The sequence below is a fragment of the Heptranchias perlo genome, chromosome 25, assembly GCF_035084215.1.
Source record: "Heptranchias perlo isolate sHepPer1 chromosome 25, sHepPer1.hap1, whole genome shotgun sequence".
Taxonomy (NCBI): Eukaryota; Metazoa; Chordata; class Chondrichthyes; order Hexanchiformes; family Hexanchidae; genus Heptranchias; species Heptranchias perlo.
In genome coordinates this window covers 12,266,875-12,289,608 of record NC_090349.1, presented here as the reverse complement: position 1 = coordinate 12,289,608, position 22,734 = coordinate 12,266,875, and the positions used below count along the sequence as shown (strand labels likewise).

Here is a 22,734-nt window from a genome sequence, read left to right as displayed (position 1 = left end):
CTCTCTCTCTGCCATTTTGAGTTTCTTTCTGCCTGCCTGTGTAAAAGACACAATGTATATCGAGTGTACTGGGACGTGCTGTTCTCCGTGACTGGCCTGTTTGAATAACAACGACACCTTTTGATTGGTGTGATGCTGTCCCAACATCGTATAAGATATGCGATTTGAGAACCTTTTCATTCATTCATCTGACGAAGGAGATAATCTCCGAAAGCTTGTGATTTTAAAATAAATTTGTTGGACTATAACCTGGTGTTGTAAGATTCCTTAACTTGATGGTGGTGAAGCTTTTAGAAACGATAATCTGGTACAAAGTCAACAGTCACTTGGACAACCGTGGATTAATAAAGGAAAGCCAGCACAGATTTGTTAATGGCAAATCATGTTTAACTAATCTGAGAGTTTTTTCATGACGCAACAGAGGATTGATGAGGGCAATGTGATTGATGTTGTGTGTATGGATTTTCAAAAGGCATTTGATAAAATGCAACATAATAGGCTTGTCAGCAAAACTGAAGCCCATGGAATAAAAGGGGCAGTGGCAGTAGCATGTATATGAAATTGGCTAAGTGACAGGAAACAGTAGTGGTGAACGGTTGTTTTTCAGTCTTGAGGAAGGTATACTGCAGTGTTTCCTAGGGGTCGGTACTAGGACCACTGCTTTTTTTAAACAATATATATTAATGACTTGGACTTTGGTGTACAGGGCACAATTTCAAAATTTGCAGATGACACAACTTGGAAGTGTAGTAAACAGTGAGGAGGATAGTGATAGACTTCAAGAGGATATAGACAGGCTGGTGGAACAGGCAGTCACATGGCAGATGAAATTTAACGCAGAGAAGTGCGAAGTGATACATTTTGCCAGGAAGGACGAGGAGAGGCAATATAAACTAAATGGTACAATTCTAAAGGGGGTGCAGGAACAGAGACCTGGGGGGGGAATGTGCACAGATCTTTGAAGGTGGCAGGACAGATTGAGAAAGCGGTTCTAAAAAAAGCAAATGGGATCTTGGGCTTTATAAATAGATGTGGAGATGCCGGTGATGGACTGGGGTTGACAATTGTAAACAATTTTACAACACCAAGTTATAGTCCAACAATTTTACTTTTAATCCCACAAGCTTTCGGAGGCTTCCCCCTTCCTCACCACCTGAGGAAGGGGGAAGCCTCCGAAAGCTTGTGGGATTAAAAATAAAATTGTTGGACTATAACTTGGTGTTGTAAAATTGTTTACAATTTATAAATAGAGGCATAGAGTACAAAGGCAAGGCTGTTATGTTGAAACTTTATAAAACACTGGTTCGGCCACAACTGGAGTATTGTGTCCAATTCTGGGCACTGCACTTTAGGAAGGATGTGAAGGCCTTAGAGAGGGTGCAGAAAAGATTTCCTAGAAAGGTTCTGAAGATGAGGGACTTCAGTTATGTGGATAGACTGAGAAGCTTGGGTTGCTCTCCTTAGAACAGAGAAGGTTAAGAGGAGATTTGATAGAAGTGTTCAAAATCATGAATGGTTTGGATAAAGTAAATAAAGAGAAACTGTTCCCATTGGCAGAAGGGTCAAGAACCAGAGGACACAGATTTAAGATGATTGGCAAAAGAGCCAAAGGCGACGTGAGGAAAATTTTTTTTATGCAGCTGGATCTGGAATTATCTGGAATGCGCTGTCTGAAAGGGTGATAGAAGTAGATTCAATAGTGGCTTTCAAAAAGGAATTGGATAAATACTTGAAGGGAAAAAATTTGCAGGGCTACAGGGAAAGAGTGGGGGAAATGGGACTAACTGGATTGCTCTTACAAAGAACCGGCATAGCCTCCTTCTGTGCTGTAACCATTCTATGATTTTCTTTTGACCAGGTAGGCAAGCTGACTGGTTTCCACACATCTGCAACTGGCCACCAATTATAAGTATGTAATGGAACCATCTGTTAACTTTGCGGAAGCATTTTGCTTACAACCAGGGACCTCATAGCATTTTTCCTGAAATCATCCTGTTTTGAGGAAAATGTAGGGACAAACCCACTTACTACTGCTCAGTACAGTGCTTTGTCACACTAATGTACTGTGTTAGCTGGCATCACCTGTTCCTGCACTCTTATCTGGGGCACTGCCATGCATATAAACTGCTACTTTTGACTTCCCCTCAGACCCTGGATTTATAGGAGGTTATTTTGGATAACCCATGAAAATGGGCGCTGGGCATGCGATGCACGATTAACCCGCGTCCGTTAATTGCAATGCAGGCAGCATGTAACATTCGTGCTGCTTGATGATTTCAAAAATCGCTGCGTGCAGCCAGTGCTCCCTGCGCTGTTGATTGACTGCATGCATCAGCAGGGGGCCCCGATATCAGGGGTGGCTAGGCACTACTTAAAGGGGAGGTGCACTGTGGCTGCAGGAAGTGGTGAAGTCAATTGTGAAGAGCTGCAATACATCGAATGGCTGTGCTTGCGAGAGTGGCACCAAGGTTCTCGGATGATGCACTAGAGGCCTTGGTGGATGTGGTGGACAGAAGGAAGGGCATTCTATATCCGCAGGGGGACAGTACGCCCTCCAGATATATGCTCAAGAAGCAGTGGGAGGAAGTAGCGGACGAGGTCACCGCCAGGAGCATAGCGCCAAGAACTTGGATGCAGTGCAGGAAGAAGTTCAATGATTTGGCATAAGTACTCATCCACTGCTCCATGCACTACACCCATCACCCACCTACCAACAATCTCTTTCATCAGGACTCAACTCTTCAAATCAGATGCCTCATCTCACCCTCACATATTACCACTGTTACAAGCTGCACACCCACAATTCACAGGTCACACACTGGCAGCTATTCAATCATGACAACCACATCACCCAAACATCTTGCAGGACACTCACTGACAAAGTTCCCGCTTTCTTGCAGGAGAAGGTGGTGCATAACAGGAGGCAGCAAGAAACAGGCACGCCTACATATCCTAACTCCCATGGAGGAGACAGTACTGGCCATCATTGGAAGGGCCATTGCTGAGGCCGTGGCCACTGGCAGTGCTGGGGATATCTGTGATGAGGATCTCTGTATACTGAATCCTCCTTCGCACTTCCCACAATCTTTTCTGACTCACTTGCTGCAGATGGTGTAAGCACGCACGTCTTACTTTCTCCTCTCTCCACAACCCGTGTCCCGTTGTCATTTCAGATACTCAAGAACTGGAACCTGCCCAGTCAGAGGAGGCAGAGGAAGACGCAATGATGATGAAGACACACACGGCTCGATTTTACCACCCGCTATCGGGTGGGTTCTCGGCAGGGGGGCCCCGAAAATTGGGAAATCCAGGAGCGGGACCGGATCCCGCCTCGATCCCACCCACTTCCGGGTTCCCCGCTGACGCGCCGGCGTGCACGCGCAGCCCCCGCTGGTGGGAATCCCGCAGGCAATTAAAGCCAGCGGGATGCCACTTGACAATATTTAGTGAGGTATTTCAGGTCATTAACTGACCTGATTAAGGGACTATGTGGGATTTTGGAACAACATGGGACTGTTTCCCACACTGGGGGAAACACTCCCAGCTCGAATGGACGTGTTGCAGCTGTCGGCCTGTGGCAGCTGCAAAGGTCCATTTGACAGGTGGGGCGGGGGGGGGGGAGAGACCCTCACCCATTGCAGGAGGCCACTCTGTCACTTGGGACAAAGTTTGGCCTCCACCACCCTCCTCCTGACGGTCAAACTCACCAACCTGCACACTTACCCCGGGGTCCGGAGACATGTACCTACCTTGCGGACCCCCTCAAATGTACATCTTGCGGATGGGGGCCGCCGTAGCTGCAGTCATGACCTCCTCGGAGGGCGAACAGCATCACCAGCCTCGCCATCCACGCCGTCCACCTCTGACACGTGGAGCTCCACAACAGAGTGCTGTGACACATCCACCTGTACAGCAGGAGGGAGGGCTACCGCAGAGAGAGATGCGTCGCAGAGGGCACTACCCTCGCCACAGGGTCCACAGACCGAGGCTCAGCCTCCTGGACCTCTCTGAGCAGCAGTGCACATGGAGGCTCAGAGTCACTCGACATGTAGCCGTGGACATCTGCAGCCTCTTTCATGCTGAGCTGCTCCTGGCTGGCCCGTGCACCATCTTCCTACCTGTCGCTATCAAAGTCACCACTGCCCTCCCGAACTTCTCCTTCGCAGCGTTCCAGGGTGCAACCGGGGACATCGCCGATGTCTCTCAGTCGTCTGCGCAGAAGAGCCCTGCAAATACACCGACACCCACTCTGCAGTGACACAATGGGTGGCATCAGTGGTGGGTCCTCATAGTGATACCCAGGAGCGGGTATTATTGCACAAACCGGACAGGATTCGCGAAGACACGGCAGTAGTGGTGCCAATATAATGTGTGATGTGAGTCGTTCTGAAATTCAATATAAGTAACAACCATGACAAACCCTCAAACACCCTTGTGCATCCCCTTCATGCTCACGACACGTTTGCCTTACGATGCCTACTGCACATATGTGATGCATGCCCTGTGGCTGCAGCACAGGTGGTGGCAGGTTGAGTGAGGCTGGCCGTGAGAGAGATGCACGAGAGGGTGAGTATGGGATAGAGCCATGAGATTGTATGAGGATTGGGTTGCGTGGTAGTGGCGGGGTGAGTAGGTGCAGGTAAGATGAGGATGGGGTTTGAGTGGGTATGAGGGGTGATGTGACAGAGTAGTGTTGGCAGTGCCGAAGGAGATGTGGGGTGGGGGCAGTGATGTGGCAGACGGAGTGTAGGGGAAGGACTACGTGTACTCACTGTGGCTGACCTACTGAGGTCATTGGAGCGTCTCCTGCACTGTGTGCAGGTGGACTATATGTTGGTGGCGCAGGTGACCCCCTCTGCCACCTCGAGCCAGGCCTTCCTGGTGGCGGAGGCGGGCCGCTTCCTCCCGCCCGCCGGGTGGAAGATCTCTGTCCTCCCCCTCCTCCTCACCCCATGTATTGATACCTGGGGTGAGGCATCATTAAACTGGGAGCAGCCTTCCCCCTGGGCTGCTCCATGCAGTCATCTTTGCTGTTTGTTGCAGCATCTGTCAGTGGAGGACTGCCCCTTTAAATAGAGCGCCTCCAGCTGACAGATCTTACTGCGCATGTGCAGCCCGCCCGACGCGCAGATCAGCAGCGGGGAACCCGGAGGAGCAGGTAAGTGGCTCCAATTAGTGGTTTGCCTGCTACGATCGCGCGGGAAACCCACTAATTTCACCGGGCGCATTACCCACGCGCCCGCTAGCCCATCCACCGAGAACCCACAGCCCTGCTAAAATCGGGCCCACAGTCACTCGATCTTACACTTGCAGCCACCAGCTCAGAGACTGACACTGCACCTAGTTTAGAGGCTAGAAAAGAGGAGAGACACTGGGCACAAGTGTGCAGGAGCCAGGGCGGGTGGGGTGGGGATGTGGGGGGTTGGAGAAAACAGATTCTGCAGGTGCCAGATCTCTGGAGGGTGAGGTCGCACACTAGTTCTGCTGCAGAGGAGTCAGATGATTACTTCAATGGGCCAAGCTACAGAAGAGGGCTGATGGGCGTGCGCTGGAAAGCATGCCAGATAGCCTGCGCACAGCTTCAAGGAGCATGGAGGAGTTCAGCTCCAACTTGGCGCAGAGCTAGGAGCCCACCCTTTCCCACGTGGAATGGGTGGTCACCTCCATCAGCACACCAGTGGAACAGCGACCGATGACCAATGTCACAGCTTCCATTGCAGCACAAACATCTGACTGCTACTTTTGGAGCTCAGACTGCTGCCAGAGAAGCTCAAACTGCTGCTATCGTGCCTCTGGTACCACTGTTGAAAGGGGCTTCCAGAGCATCACAGAATCCAGCAATCTGTTCTTCAACAGATCACCTGGATTGCTGAGGCACTGCACCAGGAGAGTGGCAGTGGCTCATAGAAGACAACCTGCTGTCCTCTTTCAGGATGGACAGCATTCCTTCTCCCATCGCTGCCACTCCGCCAGTGCCCTAGCTGTTGCCTGCCAGCTAGCCAGCCCAGACTGTTATAGCGCAGGCCAAGATAGTGCAGTCTGAAGCCGGGCCTCCTCGGCCCAGAGCTGCTCCAGGTTGTCCTCCAAGGCCATCTGTACTTTCCTCAATTGAAGGTCAGCAGCCTTCCACCACCCACGTTCCAGCCATATGGATGCAGCTCGTAGGAGCAGGAAAGATAAAGGCACATGAACGATAGGCACTAAGGGAAAACACAAGGGTGAATAGTCTCATTTTGTTTGCATGATTTCACATGCTAATTTATAAATGTGGATTTGAATTTGCATTTTGTGGTGGATTTGATTTCTGCAATGGGTTGAGGGAGGAAGCAATGTGTAATCATAAGGACGACGATTTGATGGTCATGAGAGGAAAGGTAAGGAGCGTGGGACTGTTGGCGAATGGGGAGGTGTGGTTGAGGTTACTGGTAACACTCGTTAATATTCCAATCACAGAGCCCTGGTAGACAGGGCTGGTCTACCTTGCAGCCTTCCTGTCTCTTCCTCCACTTCCTGCTGCTCTTCCTCAGGCTTTCGGCTGATAGGTGGTGGCAAGGGATGTTCCCTCTGTAATGGCTAGGTTATGCAGCGTACAACCACAAATCTTGATACCCGCTCAGCTGAGTAGTGCACGGCTCCTTCAGAGCAGTCCCGGCAGCGGAAGCGTTGCTTGAGGATACCTATGGTGTGCTCTATGCTGATCCGTGTGGCAGCATGGCTCTCGTTGTAAGCCTGCTGTGTCGGTGTGTCCTTGACCGGAGTCATGAGCCATTTCACAAGGGGATAACCCTTGTTGCCCAATTGCCAGCCTTTGACTTGCCGTGCTGGTTTAAATATAGGTGGCACAGGGGACTGCCGCAGGATGAAGGAATCATGACTGTTGCCAGGATGGCGGGTATTGACCTGCATGATGTGCTGCATGTGGTGGCATACCAGCTGCACATTCGGGGAGTGGAATTTCTGTTCATAAATATGGCCATTCAGATATGGAGCACGCATGGCAATGTGCAGTCAATGGCACCCTGCAACATGGGGAAGCCTGCAATGCAAGCAAACCCTCATGCTTGCTCCTGCTACTTGTCTCTGGCAAAAGGGAATGAGATGAATCTGTTTCTTGGTGTGTAGAGCCTCAGTGCCCTCCCTTATACAGCAGTGCACTACAAACTTAGAGATGTTGTTTATATTTTTTTTATTCATTCATGGAATGTGGGCGTCGCTGGCGAGGCTGGCATTTATTGCCCACCCCTAATTGCCCTCGAGAAAGTGGTGTGAGCCGCCTTCTTGAACTACTGCAGTCCATGTGGTGAAGGTTCTCCCACAGTGCTGTTAGGAAGGGAGTTCCAGGATTTTGACCCAGCGACGATGAAGGAACGGCGATATATTTCTAAGTCAGGATGGTGTGTGACTTGGAGAGGAATGTGCTGGTGGCGTTGTTCCCATGTGCCTGCTGCTCTTGTCCTTCTAGGTGGTAGAGGTCGCGGGTTTGGGAGGTGCTGTCGAAGAAGCCTTGGCAAGTTGCTGCAGTGCATTCTGTGGATGGTACACACTGCAGCCACTGTGTGCCGGTGGTAAAGGGGGTGAATGTTTAGGGTGGTGGATGGGGTGCCAATCATGCAGGCTGCTTTGTCCTGGATGGTATCGAGCTTTTTGAGTGTTGTTGGAGCTGCATTCATCCAGGCAAGTGGAGAATATTCCAACACACTCCTAGCTTGTGCCTTGTTGATGGTGGAAAGGCTTTGGGGAGTCAGGAGGTGAGTCACTCGCCGCAGAATACCCAGCCTCTGACCTGCTCTCGTAGCCACAGTATTTATATGGCTGGTCCAGTTAAGTTTCTGGTCAATGGTGACCCCCAGGATGTTGATGGTGGGGGATTCGGCGATGGTAATGCCGTTGAATGTCAAGGGGAGGTGGTTAGACTCTCTCTTGTTGGAGATGGTCATTGCCTGGCACTTATCTGGCGCGAATGTTACTTGCCACTTATCAGCCCAAGCCTGGATGTTGTCCAGGTCTTGCTGCATGCGGGCTCGGACTGCTTCATTATCTGAGGGGTTGCGAATGGAACTGAACACTGTGCAGTCATCAGCGAACATCCCCATTTCTGACCTTATGATGGAGGGAAGGTCATTGATGAAGCAGCTGAAGATGGTTGGGCCTAGGACACTGCCCTGAGGAACTCCTGCAGCAATGCCCTGGGGCTGAGATGCTTGGCCTCCAACAACCACAACCATCTTCCTTTGTGCTAGGTATGACTCCAGCCACTGGAGAGTTTTCCCCCTGATTCCCATTGACTTCAATTTTACTAGGGCTCCTTGGTGCCACACTCGGTCAAATGCTGCCTTGATGTCAAGGGCAGTCACTCTCACCTCACCTCTGGAATTCAGCTCTTTTGTCCATGTTTGGACCAAGGCTGTAATGAGGTCTGGAGCCGAGTGGTCCTGGCGGAACCCAAACTGAGCATCGGTGAGCAGGTTATTGGTGAGTAAGTGCCGCTTGATAGCACTGTCGACGACACCTTCCACCACTTTGCTGATGATTGAGAGTAGACTGATGGGGCGGTAATTGGCCGGATTGGATTTGTCCTGCTTTTTGTGGACAGGACATACCTGGGCAATTTTCCACATTGTCGGGTGGATGCCAGTGTTGTAGCTGTGCTGGAACAGCTTGGCTAGAGGCGCAGCTAGTTCTGGAGCACAAGACTTCAGTACTACAGCTGGGATGTTGTCGGGGCCCATAGCCTTTGCTGTATACAGTGCACTCAGCCGTTTCTTGATATCACGTGGAGTGAATCGAATTGGCCGAAGACTGGCTTCCGTGATGGTGGGGATATCGGGAGGAGGCTGAGATGGATTATCCACTCGGCACTTCTGGCTGAAGATGGTTGCAAACGCTTCAGCCTTGTCTTTTGCACTCACGTGCTGGACTCCGCCATCATTGAGAATGGGGATGTTTGCAGAGCCTCCTCCTCCCGTTAGTTGTTTAATTGTCCACCACCATTCACGACTGGATGTGGCAGGACTGCAGAGCTTTGATCTGATCCGTTGGTTGTGGAATCGCTTAGCTCTGTCTATAGCATGTTGCTTCCGCTGTTTAGCATGCATGTAGTCCTGAGTTGTAGCTTCACCAGGTTGGCACCTCATTTTTAGGTACGTCTGGTGCTGCTCCTGGCATGCTCTTCTGCACTCCTCATTGAACCAGGGTTGATCCCCTGGCTTGTTGGTAATGGTAGAGTGAGGAATATGCCGGGCCATGAGGTTACAGATTGTGCTGGAATACAATTCTGCTGCTGCTGATGGCCCACAGCGCCTCATGGATGCCCAGTTTTGAGCTGCTAGATCTGTTCTGAGTCTATCCCAGTTAGCACGGTGGTAGTGCCACACAACACATTGGATGGTGTCCTCAGTGCGAAGTCGGGACTTCGTCTCCGCGAGGACTGTGCGGTGGTCACTCCTATCAATACTGTCATGGACAGATGCATCTGCGACAGGTAGATTGGTGAGGATGAGGTCAAGTAAGTTTTTCCCTCGTGTTGGTTCGCTTACCACCTGCCGCAGGCCCAGTCTGGCAGCTATGTCCTTCAGGACTCGGCCAGCTCGGTCAGTAGTGGTGCTACCGAGCCACTCTTGGTGATGGACATTGAAGTCCCCCACCCAGAGTACATTCTGTGGCCTTGCTACCCTCAGTGCTTCCTCCAAATGGTGCTCAATATGGAGGAGGACTGATTCATCAGCTGAGGGAGGGCGGTAGATGGTAATCAGCAGGAGGTTTCCTTGCCCATGTTTGACCTGATGCCATGAGATTTCATGGGGTCCACAGTCAATGTTGAGGACTCCCAGGGCCATTCCCTCCTGACTGTATATCACTGTACCACCACCTCTGGTGGATCTGTCCTGCCGGTGGGGCAGGACATACCCAGGGATGGTGATGGAAGAGTCTGGGACGTTGGCTGAAAGGTTTGATTGTGTGGGTATGGCTATGTCAGGCTGTTGCTTGACTAGTCTGTGGGACAGCTCTCCCAATTTTGGCACAAGTCCCCATATGTTAGTGAGGAGGACTTTGCAGGCTTGACTGGGCTTGGTTTGCCTTTGTCATGTCCGGTGCCTTGTGGTCTGGTTTTATTTTTATTATGACTTCTTTTAGCGAGATTTTACAACTGAGTGGCTTGCTAGGCCATTTCGGAGGGCAATTAAGAATCAACCACCGTGCTGTGGGTCTGGAGTCACATATAGGCCAGACCGGGTAAGGACGGCAGGTTTCCTTCCCTAAAGGACATTAGTGAACCAGATGGGTTTTTACGACAATCTGGTAGTTTCATGGCCACCGTTACTGATACTAGTATTTTAATTCCAGATTTTTTATTTAATTGAAATTAATTTAATTGAATTTAAATTCACCAGCTGCCGTGGCGGGATTTGAACTCATAACTCCGGATTAATAGTCCAGTAACATAACCACTATGCTACCAGCAGCAGCCTGAAAGGAGGCAGAGCTGTAAAAATTAAGCACCACAGACACCTTGACAGCCACATGCAATGCTGTCCTTGCCCTGCTTTGAGACTACAGCAGCTGACAATTTCAGTCACTACCTCTTTAGTGAACCGCAGACGTCTGATGCATTGGTTGCTGCTGAAGTTGAGATATGAGAATTGGTCCCTTAAGGCCCTCCTTGGATATGGCTTCCTGCTGAGTGCCCTGCTCCTCCTCCTTCTCCTCGCTCTGCATAGCCTCTCTTCATTCTCCCAGTCATGTTCAATTCCCAGAGGAAGCCCTAGCAGGCCACCCATGTCTGAAAGAACTCTTTTCCTGCACACTATTTTAAAAAGCGAACAATAATTAAACAGTACTGCAAGACCATCCAGAACACTCTCCATAGAATATTGCAACTTTAGCCAAGTATCAGAAACGTCCAAAAACACATTCAATTGCGTCAGCAGCCAGAATAAATAATCTAGCAATTAACTTGTAACTCCTGCATGATCCCTTTAAATAGCGCTGGGGGTTGGGGAGGGCAGGTGGTCATGGGAGGTGAGGGGGTGGGTGGTTGTGGGGAGGGGGAGGGATGGTGGTGTTGGAGGTGGTCGTGCTTGGGGAGGTGGTCCTTCATGCATTTAAGTCCTGTTCAGCTGTGCGAGGTTGGCTGGAGCATGGAGTTCCAAAATGTAGCTGGCTGCTTCAAAATCAGCGTTGGCCACTGATTCGCGTCATAAACTCCCTACTCTACATACGCCGGCAGCCCATGGGCACACTCGCACAAACCCCGTTACTAAGATGGCGTCCTGCGCACTTCACGGACGCCATTATCAGGGCTTAGGTGTCCGTGTAGCTCCTACAAAACGGGCGCGACATGGCCCATAGAATCTTTTACCACTCAATACTGACACAAAAACAAAAGATAAACATGTAACGCTGAGCTTTCTATTTTTTTTTTCCAAATCTCAGCCAGATCTCACCTGTCTTCGCAGTGTTTACAAGTTCAGAGGCTCCAACAGCTCCATGGACACTCACATCCCCATTAGGCAGGCATAGCTCAAATTCATCAATCGGTCTCTGTCCTGTTTAAAGGGAAGAAGGAAACATTATGCCACATCATTTAAACTCAATCACCAACCACAACCTCTTGAGAGAAACATTTTATACAGTGTGAATAAAATCATTGCTCTGACTTGTTCTTTTCCGGAACCTTAAAACTGTGAAACTCCTTACCTCCCTCAGTTACTTCATGTACATGAAATACAGAATTAATTTCACATTCCAGCTAACAACCCAACTGGATCTACTTTCCTGCAAGTCACAAGTTGGAATATCCCCTACATCAAATCAAATTCTGTAATCCAGTTCCATTTAGTTTGATGGTATGTCAATCAGCTTGGGCAATCTTAATTCTTTGCTGTCTCTCCCCAGACCAATTGCTTTCACTCTTCTGACCCTTCTATCTGTGCCACTGTTATTCTTTCTGGCATAAAAGGATTCATACCCAACTCTTCCACTTCTGTTGCATCTGGTACTAAATCTTGGTTCAATAACACTGTGGATCAGAAGAAAAATTGCTCATCGCACTAGACATCTTCATCAGTCATCTCAGGTAACTTCTGCAAATTTACTACTAAAACTCCAAAGCCCCACTTTATTGAAAATAAGCAACAGCAGAAGATTTTCTACCTCTCAAAGTCACATCTTCTGGCCTGTTGCCAAAGCTCTCGTGTAAATTCGATGAACCTTGATAGTACAATTTCCAGCTTTTCTAAAGAGAAAGCTGGGCTATTTGCCTTACTTTTCTCTAAATATAACCTCAATGATCTTGGTAAAGCACCTACCACTATGGCTTCATTCTGCTTTCTGAACTATATTAAGGCTTCTGGTCTAGATGGTATCCCTTCCACCATTTAAACAAATGTGCACCTCCAAACTTACCAGTGTCCTATGCATTCTCTTCAATCTTACTCCAAATACAGCTTACATTCTCTTGAAAATTTGCTGTGTCTCCTTATCCCAAGAAAGATCCCCTCTTACCCTTCAAACTAAATCAAAATCACAAAGTTATGGAAGGTGTTGTTAACTCTCAAATTACCCATCAACTTAAAAGATCTGGACTAATCCATGATCATCGGTAGGTATGGTTTTAAGTATGACTGCAGACATATACATCTCTTTGCCCTAGGACAACTAGGCCCTGATATTAGCGGGGAGGAGGCATGCTAATGCGGCGGCGGGCACGGCGATTGGGCACGTGCGTCGCCCAATAAAACCTGTCCATTTCCCACGCAATCGCGGAACAATTGGAGCCACTTAACGTGGCTTCCAGGTTTGCTGTCCGAAAGCTGCACAGCGGGTGGACTGTGCACCCACATCACAGGCTGTCAGCTGGAGGACCTCTATTTAAAGGGGCAGTCTTCCAATGGCTTCTCCTGGAGCAAACACCCACACAGCACAATGGAAATGCTGCTCCTAGATTTATTGATGCCTCACTCCAGGTGCTACTGGATGGGGTGAGGAGGAGGAGGGATGTCTTCTACCCGGCGGACGGGAGGAAGTGGCCTGCCTCTGCCACCAAGAAGGCCTGGCTTGAGATGGCAGAGGAGGTCACCAGCAGCAGCAACATCTCCCGCACTTGGATCCAGTGCAGGAAGCGCTTCAATGACCTAACTAGGTCAGCCAAAGTGAGCACACTTACTCATTCTCCTACATTCTGTCTTCCATCAACTCCCCCACCCCCCAACTCATTCTGCACTGCCAACACTACTCTATCACATCACTCCTCACACCCACTCAAACCTCATCCTCAACTTACCTGCACTTCCTCACCTCCCCATTAGTCACCCTACCACTACCACTCAACCCAATCCTCATACAATGTCATGGCTCTGTCTCATACTCACCCTCTGATACATCTCTTTCACGGTCAGCCGCACCCAAACCAATGCATTCATCAGTTGGCCATGTCACCATCACTCACTCACACGTCTGTACTTTCTCCCTTATAGGAGAAGAGAGCCCAGAATTCACGAGAGAGGGCGAGGACCGGATGGGGGCCGCAACAGATAGTCATCCTCACAGACATGGAACAGGAGGTGCTGGAGCTGAGCCGCACCCTCAAGTGCCTGTCCGTCGGGGACGCCAAGACTGGCACCTGACAAATGTCTGGTGACAGAACTTTAACATTCAGCACACACAATATGAATTGGTGTTAACATGCCATGCCATCTTCAGCACCTCAGTATGCTCGTCACAACATGACATTTGTGATCATGCTTAATATTGACTTCTGTTTCTTACAGGGCCTTCAGCAACCACTGTGACGGCAGAGGGCGATTCCTCAGAGGACCTGCCGACCTGTGAGGGTGCACCGTCACAACTGAATGAGCCATCCACCAGCGCAGATACATACACCTCGGTGGGTCCCAGTCCGCAGTTAGTTGGAGTTGCACATGGTGAGCACAAGCAGACACTGGTGGCAGGGGCAGCTGTGGAGAGTCCGCATCGGTGGGAGCACTCCTCTCCAGGCTCTGCTCAGCTGGACACAGATGCTGAACCCTGGGGGCCATCCTTTAAAAAGAGAATGATTGAAGGGCAGCAGCACATTTGCGAGGTGCTGGAACAGGTGCCCTGCGCACTCTCCACAATTGCGCAGAGGATGGAGGAGTCCAACTCCTGCATGAGTGGAATGGTGACACAGGTATGGGAGGGAATCTCTGAGATACTGTCACAGGGATTTGAGGGCATTTCTGAAATAGATTTGTGGGTAAGTACAGGAATGTTTGCAATGGGGTGGGGGGGGGGAGGCTAGCCTCCATGGAGCTTCAAGCACGGCTCACAAACTAGTCCATTCAGGTCCTGACAACGGCCGTTCGGACTCAGGGTGAACAACATTCTGCCGCCTTAAACAGGCGGGCAGATACACTAACACTAGTCTAACAAGGCTTCACCCATGTCCTCCAAACTGTCGTCCAGCAGAGTGGTAGGAGTGATGTGGGCCTGGCCCAGGGGAGGGACGATGGCGAAAGGGGACATGGAAGTGGGGACGCCACTCAAAGCACCCCCACGTCTCATCCATTGCCCCCCTCTCAACCAGTACCCGCAATGCTGCCTCCTCTTCAGGTGGCCGAGTCTGCCCCTGCACAGGTGCAGGTGGAGCAGTCTTTGGAGGGGCCCTCATAGGCACCAAAACCCAGAGGGCATAGGCCCAAAGCATCTAATCGGTCGGGGCATGAACAAGAGCAACCGGCCACTACCTCTGCTGCAGCCACAGGGGATGCACCACGTAGAAGTAGTCGGAAGCGAACGGCGAAGGTTTTGTAAACACAAAGGGGAAGCACAAGGGTTTTTGATGGTTGGTCATGTTTTTTATTTATATTTGCTTTTTGTTAAACTCACATTAAATATTATTATTGTCACCACTACTGCCATGTCTTGGCCATGTTTGACTGGCTTCCGTAATAAGGCCCTTTCATGAGATTCACCATGAACGCCCACACTTGATGCCATCGATTGGGTCACTCTACAGTGGGTGTATGTGTAGTTGCAGGACTGTTTTGTGCAGGGAGGGGGAGGGCTGGCGTGGCCGCTGTCTATCCAGGTGGTGTGAGGACTGGACTGTTCACACTGACTGATGTTAGGAAAACCATTCACACATCAGTGACTCCCTGGCCTCATGAGCAGCCAGGTGAGCCGCTGTTCTACCCATGCGTTGCTCCTGCTTCTCCTCCTCAAACGTGGGTGGCAGATGTGGATGGGGCCTCCTCAAGCAGTACCCCTCCCTGTTGTGCAGGGCACAACACACAACTATAATGCGTCCCACTCTGGTGCGTATTGAAGCGCTCCCCCAGAATGATCAACGCACCTGAAGAGCATCGAGCAGCCCTATAGCATGCTCAATTGTAGACCTGGTAGCGATGTGGCTGTCGTTATATCGACGCTGTTGCTCGATGGTGGGGTTCCTCAGAGGTGTCATGAGCCACGTGTGCAGGGGATATCCTTTGTTCCCGAGGTGCCAGCCCTTACGGGTGTTCGGTGTGTGGAAGAGGGGTGGGATGTTGGATTCCTGGAGTATGAAGGAATCATGGTAGGCAATGACCATCTCCAAGAGAGAGTCTAACCACCTCCCCATGATATTCAACGCCATTACCATCGCCGAATCCCCCACCATCAACATCCTGGGGGTTACCATTGACCAGAAACTTAACTGGACCAGCAATATAAATACTGTGGCTACAAGAGCAGGTCAGAGGCTGGGTATTCTGCGGCGAGTGACTCACCTCCTGACTCCCCAAAGTCTTTCCACCATCTACAAGGCACAAGTAAGGAGTGTGATGGAATACTCTCCACTTGCCTGGATGAGTGCAGATCCAACAACACTCAAGAAGCTCGACACCATCCAGGACAAAGCAGCCCGCTTGATTGGCACCCCATCCACCACCCTAAACATTCACTCCCTTCATCACCGGCGCACAGTGGCTGCAGTGTGTACCATCCACAGAATGCACTGCAGCAACTCGCCAAGGCTTCTTCGACAGCACCTCCCAAACCAGTGATCTCTACCACCTAGAAGGACAAGAGCAGCAGGCACATGGGAACAACACCAGCTGCACGTTCCCCTCCAAGTCACACCATCCCGACTTGGAAATATATCGCCGTTCCTTCATCGTCGCTGGGTCAAAATCCTGCAACTCCTTTCCTAACAGCACTGTGGGAGAACCTTCACCACACGGACTACAATGGTTCAAGAAGGCGGCTCACCATCACCTTCTCAAGGGCAATTAGGGATGGGCAATAAATGCTGGCCTTGCCAGCGACGCCCACATCCCATGAACGAATAAAAAAAAGCTGCCACGGTATCTGGCGCACACGTGAAGGAACCTCTTGTGGTGGTCACAAATGAGCTGAGTGTTGATGGAGTGATAGCCCTTCCTGTTGATGAACAGTCCTGGCTCGTGTGGAGGTGCTCGTATTGTTATACGGGTGCAATCGATTACACCCTGCACCTGTGGGAAGCCAGCCACAGCGCGGAATCCCACTGCCCTCTCCGTCTGGCTAAGGTCGTCCATGGGAAGTTGACGTAGTAAGTGGCCCTGCGAAACAAGCAGTCGGTGACCTGCCTTATGCACTTGTGTGCAGACGACTGAGACCCTGGCGATGAGCCCAGTGGCACCCTGGAATGATCCGGAGGCGAAGAAGTTGAGGACAGTGATGCCTTTGACAGCGATAGGTAAGGAGATGCTGCTCGGCCCAGCCGGGAGCAGCTCGGTATGAAGGAGGCTGCAGGTGTCTGCGACACCTGGCAACTGACTCTGAGCCTCCGTATGCACTGCTCCTCAGAGAGGTCCAGGAAGCTGAACCTCGGTCTGTAGACCCTGTTGAGAGGGTAGTGCCTCCTGCGATGTCGCTCTCTGTTGTTTCCCTCCGTGCTCCACGTGGCGGAGGTGGACGCCGTGCCTGGCGAGGCTGGTGATGTTGCTCGTCCTCGGATGTAGTGATGAATGCAGCCATGGCATCCCCCCCTCCTGACGGTGTCAGTTTGAGGGGGGTCCGCAAAGTAGTTAAATATGTTTGCACAGCAGAGTTCTGGGTGGAAAGTAAGAATTTTGAGTGAAACACAAAGGTCTTGCAGCCAAAACATTGTCTGAAGTGACAGAGTGCCCTGCTGCAATAAATGACGTTTTCTCCCCAACTGTCAAATTAGCATTTGCATCTCCCACTGGCTGCTGGCTGAAACACATCTGTTGCAACAGGGAGTGTTTCCCACAGCACGAGAAACACGCCGAGGATCCTCAAAATCGCACCCCTGCCAAAATGTCTAGTCCATCAAATAGTTCAAGTACCTCAACTATCGGACAAACTATGCAAATTATCATCCCGTCGGCTTTAATTGCCGGTGGGACTCCCGCATTGGGAAGGCGCGCGTACCTGGACACATCACTGGGGAATCCGGAAGTCAGTGGGTTGGAGCCGAGCTCCGAACCCGCTTGGCATTTCAGCAATTGTTGAAGCACCTCTGCCCCCAACGTCACCCGAAAATCGGCCCCCTAGTCCCTGCTCTCTGAAGCCTTCAAATAGCTGCGAGCTAGACTGGATCAAAAATTTCTCAAAAATATGTCATGCTTGGGAATACATTTTTTTAAAATTTGTTCATGGGATGTGGGCATCGCTGGCAAGGCCAGCAATTATTGCCCATCCCTAATTGCCCATATGCTGCATCTGCACTCCATCTCAGACAGCAACAGCATAAAAAGTAAACAGAATACATTTAACATCTAGCACAAAGCAAATCTCAAAGTTCAGGCCTCTCCTGAAATCTCTGGTTTCACATTTTGCTCACTGCCCCACTATGGCAAGAACAGAATATCTTTTATTCTTTTGATGTCCAATCAGAGGCAGCAGAAGCAGGACTTCTGGCACTGTTTAGTGAATATCTATATTAGATTGTTCCTCTATAGAAGCCCCTTCAGCAATCAGTGAATGATCACAAGATTGTGCAGGACCCAGGTTGTATATCAGACTAACACGTCTGAAATATTACTCAAAAAATGTAGTACTTACCATCTATTGAATCATTCTCATAAAGAAGAACTTTTGATTTTTCCAGGACAATGTACTTCCGCTCCCAACCCTGTTGTCCTCGTTTCCCATTTCTGACAAAATAAAAAACTATAATAAAGTGACAGAATACAGCACAACAGCCACACACTTAGACAATGATTAGAACCAACAAACCTTCAAGATACTAGAGCCAAGGATACTGACTGAAGCTCAGCTGGTAGCCAGCCCCAAGAGAAAATAATGTCGTCAGGAAACCCTCCCTAACACATTCCCACAGAGAGGCAGGATCAGATGATTGTGTCAAGGATCGGTTAGAAATCTTTAGCAGGTGGAGAATTTAACAATGAAATGGTCTGTGGTGTAAGGAAGAAAAGTAGTGACATTTGTTGAACAAGCTTTGCAATTCTTGTGCTAACACTCAATCATCTCAGTTTTCCAAGTGAGCCTCTTGTTTCTCACCACACTGATACCTAGAAGAACAATAAGTTCCTTGAGACAGGAGACTGAGGCTGGTATTTAGACAGAAACAAGTGCCACCTAATCCGTGAATAGCTCATTAGCAAATGCAATGCGTGGTGCAGTACTGAACCATATGGACTAGGATGATAGCAAGTTAAATTCCTGATTTGTACTGAGGTAGCCGATCTAAGCCAGGGCAATAGGGGCTGGTAGGAAAAGGGGGGGGAAGAAAAAACTGTACAATTGGCCTCAGTGTCCCTTGTCTGGAGGGGAAAGAAATAAAAACACTTTGGTCCCCTCTTCTGCCAGAAAAAGCATATAAATAGACACTAGGGGAGGATAGACTGAGATCTTGCTTGTAGCCCAAATGATTAAACAGCCTTCCAACAGTGTCTAAGCTCCCATATGAAAGAACTACAACTTGGGCATGGTGCCAGTGGGCTGCCAGCACCTGTGGAACCATACCCAGCATGTACCAATAGCTTCAGGATAAGGTTGGGGGGGGGGGGGCGGGGGAAGAGGAGAAAAGAGAAAATTTGAGGTGGAGGAAGGAGAGCAGCCTTCTGAAATAGGATACAAACACCAGCTTCAGTTGCCTCAAACCCAGACTACCATTGCACACGTGTCAGCAAATAGTGACATTATAAGCACATGTGTACCTGGGGACATGCAGTGGCATGCCAAATTTCAGAAGAAGCCAGAACACTGCCAGGTATAACCCTACAGTTAACTGGTCTCATTCGCACCAGCACCCCAACATAAGAGGGGCAAATGCAAACACTGGAACCAATTTTGAAGTGTTTAGTTATTGGCTTCCTCTAGGTGTGGCAGTAGAAGGTAGGCATGAGGAGATCTCTCTGACCAAGGCAATGTAAGGCAATAGAGGGCAAATGAAGTAAAACTATTGAACTACTGAATCACAAATTATTCGGCTTTAAATAGTCCTGTCACTCACATTAAAACACACCCTCTTCCCTATCCATTTCTTTGTTTGAAGTAAATGGTGAACAGTTTTTAAACCATAATAGCTTGAATCAGTTTGCTTCAAAGATGCATTTCAGCAAAGTTATGGCACAGCTGAAAGACCCAGGTACCTCACCTCCCTCTTCATAATCATGAAAAAATGTTAGTAACTACAAATAAAAATAGAAGTGCTTGCTAAATGTTTTACTCAAATTGCTGAATTTTGTGTACTTTTCAAAAAAAATGTATGCTGAATATTCAGGTGCAGAACAGTAAATTCAAAATCAAGTTACGAGATTAGGGATATGTTCAGCGAGATCACAAGTGTCATCGTGCCCATCATAAACAAACAACATGACTTGTCCATTACTTGGTATCACAAGATAACAGAGTTTGGTTAGATTAATAGTTTCCTTTTTTTCTGAGTACAAAATAGCTTTTAAATATTTACACTTGTAGATCTGCCAATCTACAGGATTGTGTCCCCTACATTTCTGGGACTAGAGGGTGATACAAGATTGGTGTGTTAAACTGACTACTTGTACACTGCAATTGCTTCCATCTGTTTCCTTGCATCCCCATTCCTTTAGAAAGTTTCTTTCATACTTTAATTTGATTACATTTATATTTTTCCATCTCTCCTGTCAGGTTGCATGTAATTGGGCTACACTGCCAAGGTTTGATACTCCAGGGTGCTGCAAATACATAGTTCTGGGCTTCCCTGATATCTATGTAAATTATGCATTTCTCTAATTCTAGTTTCTCCCTCCTGGTCTGAACCCCCACTCCACACCACTGTCCTTAGTTATTTTTGCATGTCCAGGCAAAGACAAGATAATTTCTGCATTTATTTGAGGGTTGAGGCTCCCACGCTGGCACCAGACCCCTGTGATAAAAGGCACCTCAAGCACAAGAGTGGAGGAAAAAATTAAAGTGACCCAGACACAGAAAGAGTGAGAATGACCTAAATACAGAGAGAGCCAGATTATGAAGTAGAAGTTTCATTTATAGGCACTCCCAGGGCAAAACTTATGAGTTCAGCCCCTAATTATTTTGTTTGAATTCCCATCCGTGCAGTAGGGTGCCTCCTGGAGCTCAGCATGTTCTCACTACTGCACTGATGTGTCAGTCTAGATTATGTGTTCAAATCCTGGAGTAGGGGTCAAACCAATGGCCTTCTGACTCAGGGGTGAGAGTGCTACCACTAAGCCAACCTGGCACTCCAGCCAGTAATAAACACAGAAAAGATTGCTGTTCCTAAAGGCGCAATCACATTGGGTCCATTCAGCCTTCCTGTGCAAATGACAATATGGCCACCAGAAAACTGCCAGTACCTACTAGCCACTGCTACAGCAAATATGGCAAAAGCAGATTCCAGGCCATCTCAGGAGCCAGCACAAGGAGACACAATGCCACCTCAATCCCAAATGGCTCCCACTGAGACCCAGCAGGCAGTCACCACTGAGGGGAAGCATCTGGGGAAAAATAATAATGGGTACATACCATAGAGTAAGGAAATAAATTGGTTGCACTTTATTTAAGCAAGGCTGTCATTAGCCATAGCCAAATAGAGTAGCCTTGGTCTCCAAGGCACCATCCTTGCAGTCTGCCTTCACTTTCAAATAAGGGTGGGCATATGTGATTAGCTTAGATTGAAAGAATCATGACCTCTGCTTGGGAAGTGGGCATTGACCTGCATGATCTGGTGTTCATGATCACTGAACACCAGATCATGAATCCAGCCACAGGAGTAGGCCATTCAGCCCCTAGAGCCCTTTTGGTTCATACAAGGCATGAGATTGTGCCTAGTAAATGGCTACATGGGTGTCATTAGTGACCCCCTGAACTTGAGGGGATCCAGCAATGCAATGAATTGTTGCTGCTCAGTGGGAAAGGTAATGAAATAGTTGGCTCTGCTGAACAATAGAGAGTCATCTATTTAATTAATCTGTGTGCTACAAATTAGCTTATATTACAGATGGTCCCCGTGGGAATTGGGAATGTGCCAGGGACAAAGAAGTTGAGGTGGTGGAGAATGTCTGCAGGTTTGTTTGCAGCAGATGGCTGTAACTGCTGCTGGTAAACCTGAGCATGTGAAGACATTACCAGGGCGTTGTGCCTGGGGCTGTAGATAAAGTTGCTTGGGTAATAGTGACTATAAACAGTCCACCACTGATGTATTTTGCTCATCCTGGTATTCTTTGCTTGCTCTTCTTCCATCAAACTCAAGGAGAGGGGAGCACTGAATGCAATATCCAGAACGTTAAATTGCAGCAACCGTTAATGGAGCAGTCAAGCTTTAAATAAACACCCCTTGAAAGGCAACTGCTGCTGCCGTCAAGATTCCAGCTGAATCTTTGGAAATAGAGGGCTGCAAACCAGTGCCCTCATTCATTTGGACTACACACTGTAATAAAGCTCTTGTACATTCTGTTTGTGTGATGTAGGGTCTCCAAGATTCAGACAAAGGAGGGACTGGGGGAAGACAGATACAGACACAAAGAAAGAAAGACAGACAGACAGAATGAATCAAAAGCAGAACTATAGAAACAAGAGAAAGTGTATGAGGCATAGTGCAAGAGGGAGAAAGTACAGAAGAAACAGAAAGACAGGATGACAAAGAATTAGAGTTGAAACAAGCAGACACTTTTTATTATTTTTGTCTGTGAACAATGCCACAGGAGATCAACTAGTTTATTCAAGTTTTCCAAGAGGAGAAATTCTCACAAACCTTACATTCAGATGCAATTTATTATTCGGATTCAGATTTTCTTAGTTAAAAACCCACATTAGTTCAGTTCATATTAGGGACACTGCTCCATTGAAGAATATTCACCTGGGAACCTTCATCCAGCCCTCCAGTCGCACATTTGCTGCTGGATCCTTTAGCTGTAAGCCAGGTGAGTTCATTTTGTCACGGCAAAATGTTTTTGTGAAGTGTGTAGCATATTCTGCAGGGAGCCCACATGTTGCTGGTAGGCAGGAGGAGCATTTAGGATGGCACATCACTTGACATTCTAGGTAAAATATACACATATTTAATAAACGCCAGATGAACAAGTTCCACTACAAACTCAACATTACTCACAGTTGGTTTCACCAAAGGGATGCTAACAATACACTTGGTGGGAGAATTGAGTTCAGTCCTGGAAATTCTCTAAGTTCTCCCAAACTGGCACAGCTGTGATCCTCAACATGACATGGCCCTCATCACAATTTCTTGCCCATTTTAACCACCCCCCACCCCCTACAAAAAACCCTCTAGTAGCTGAGCATGCACAATCT

The 22,734-nt window shown here is 48.7% G+C and overlaps 1 protein-coding gene across 2 annotated transcripts in view; it reads right to left on the bottom strand.

Moving 5' to 3' along the window:
* cita (citron rho-interacting serine/threonine kinase a) overlaps window positions 1–22,734 on the bottom strand; it is a 204,162-nt gene that overhangs the window by 41,036 nt on the left and 140,392 nt on the right. For both annotated transcript variants that reach the window (XM_068005625.1, XM_068005626.1), the window contains exons 34-36: window positions 22,286–22,466; window positions 18,028–18,119; window positions 11,445–11,546 (exon numbers count right to left, since the gene is read on the bottom strand). In XM_068005625.1, coding sequence (XP_067861726.1) covers window positions 11,445–11,546; window positions 18,028–18,119; window positions 22,286–22,466 — 375 coding nt within the window. The remainder of the gene's footprint in view (window positions 1–11,444; window positions 11,547–18,027; window positions 18,120–22,285; window positions 22,467–22,734) is intronic.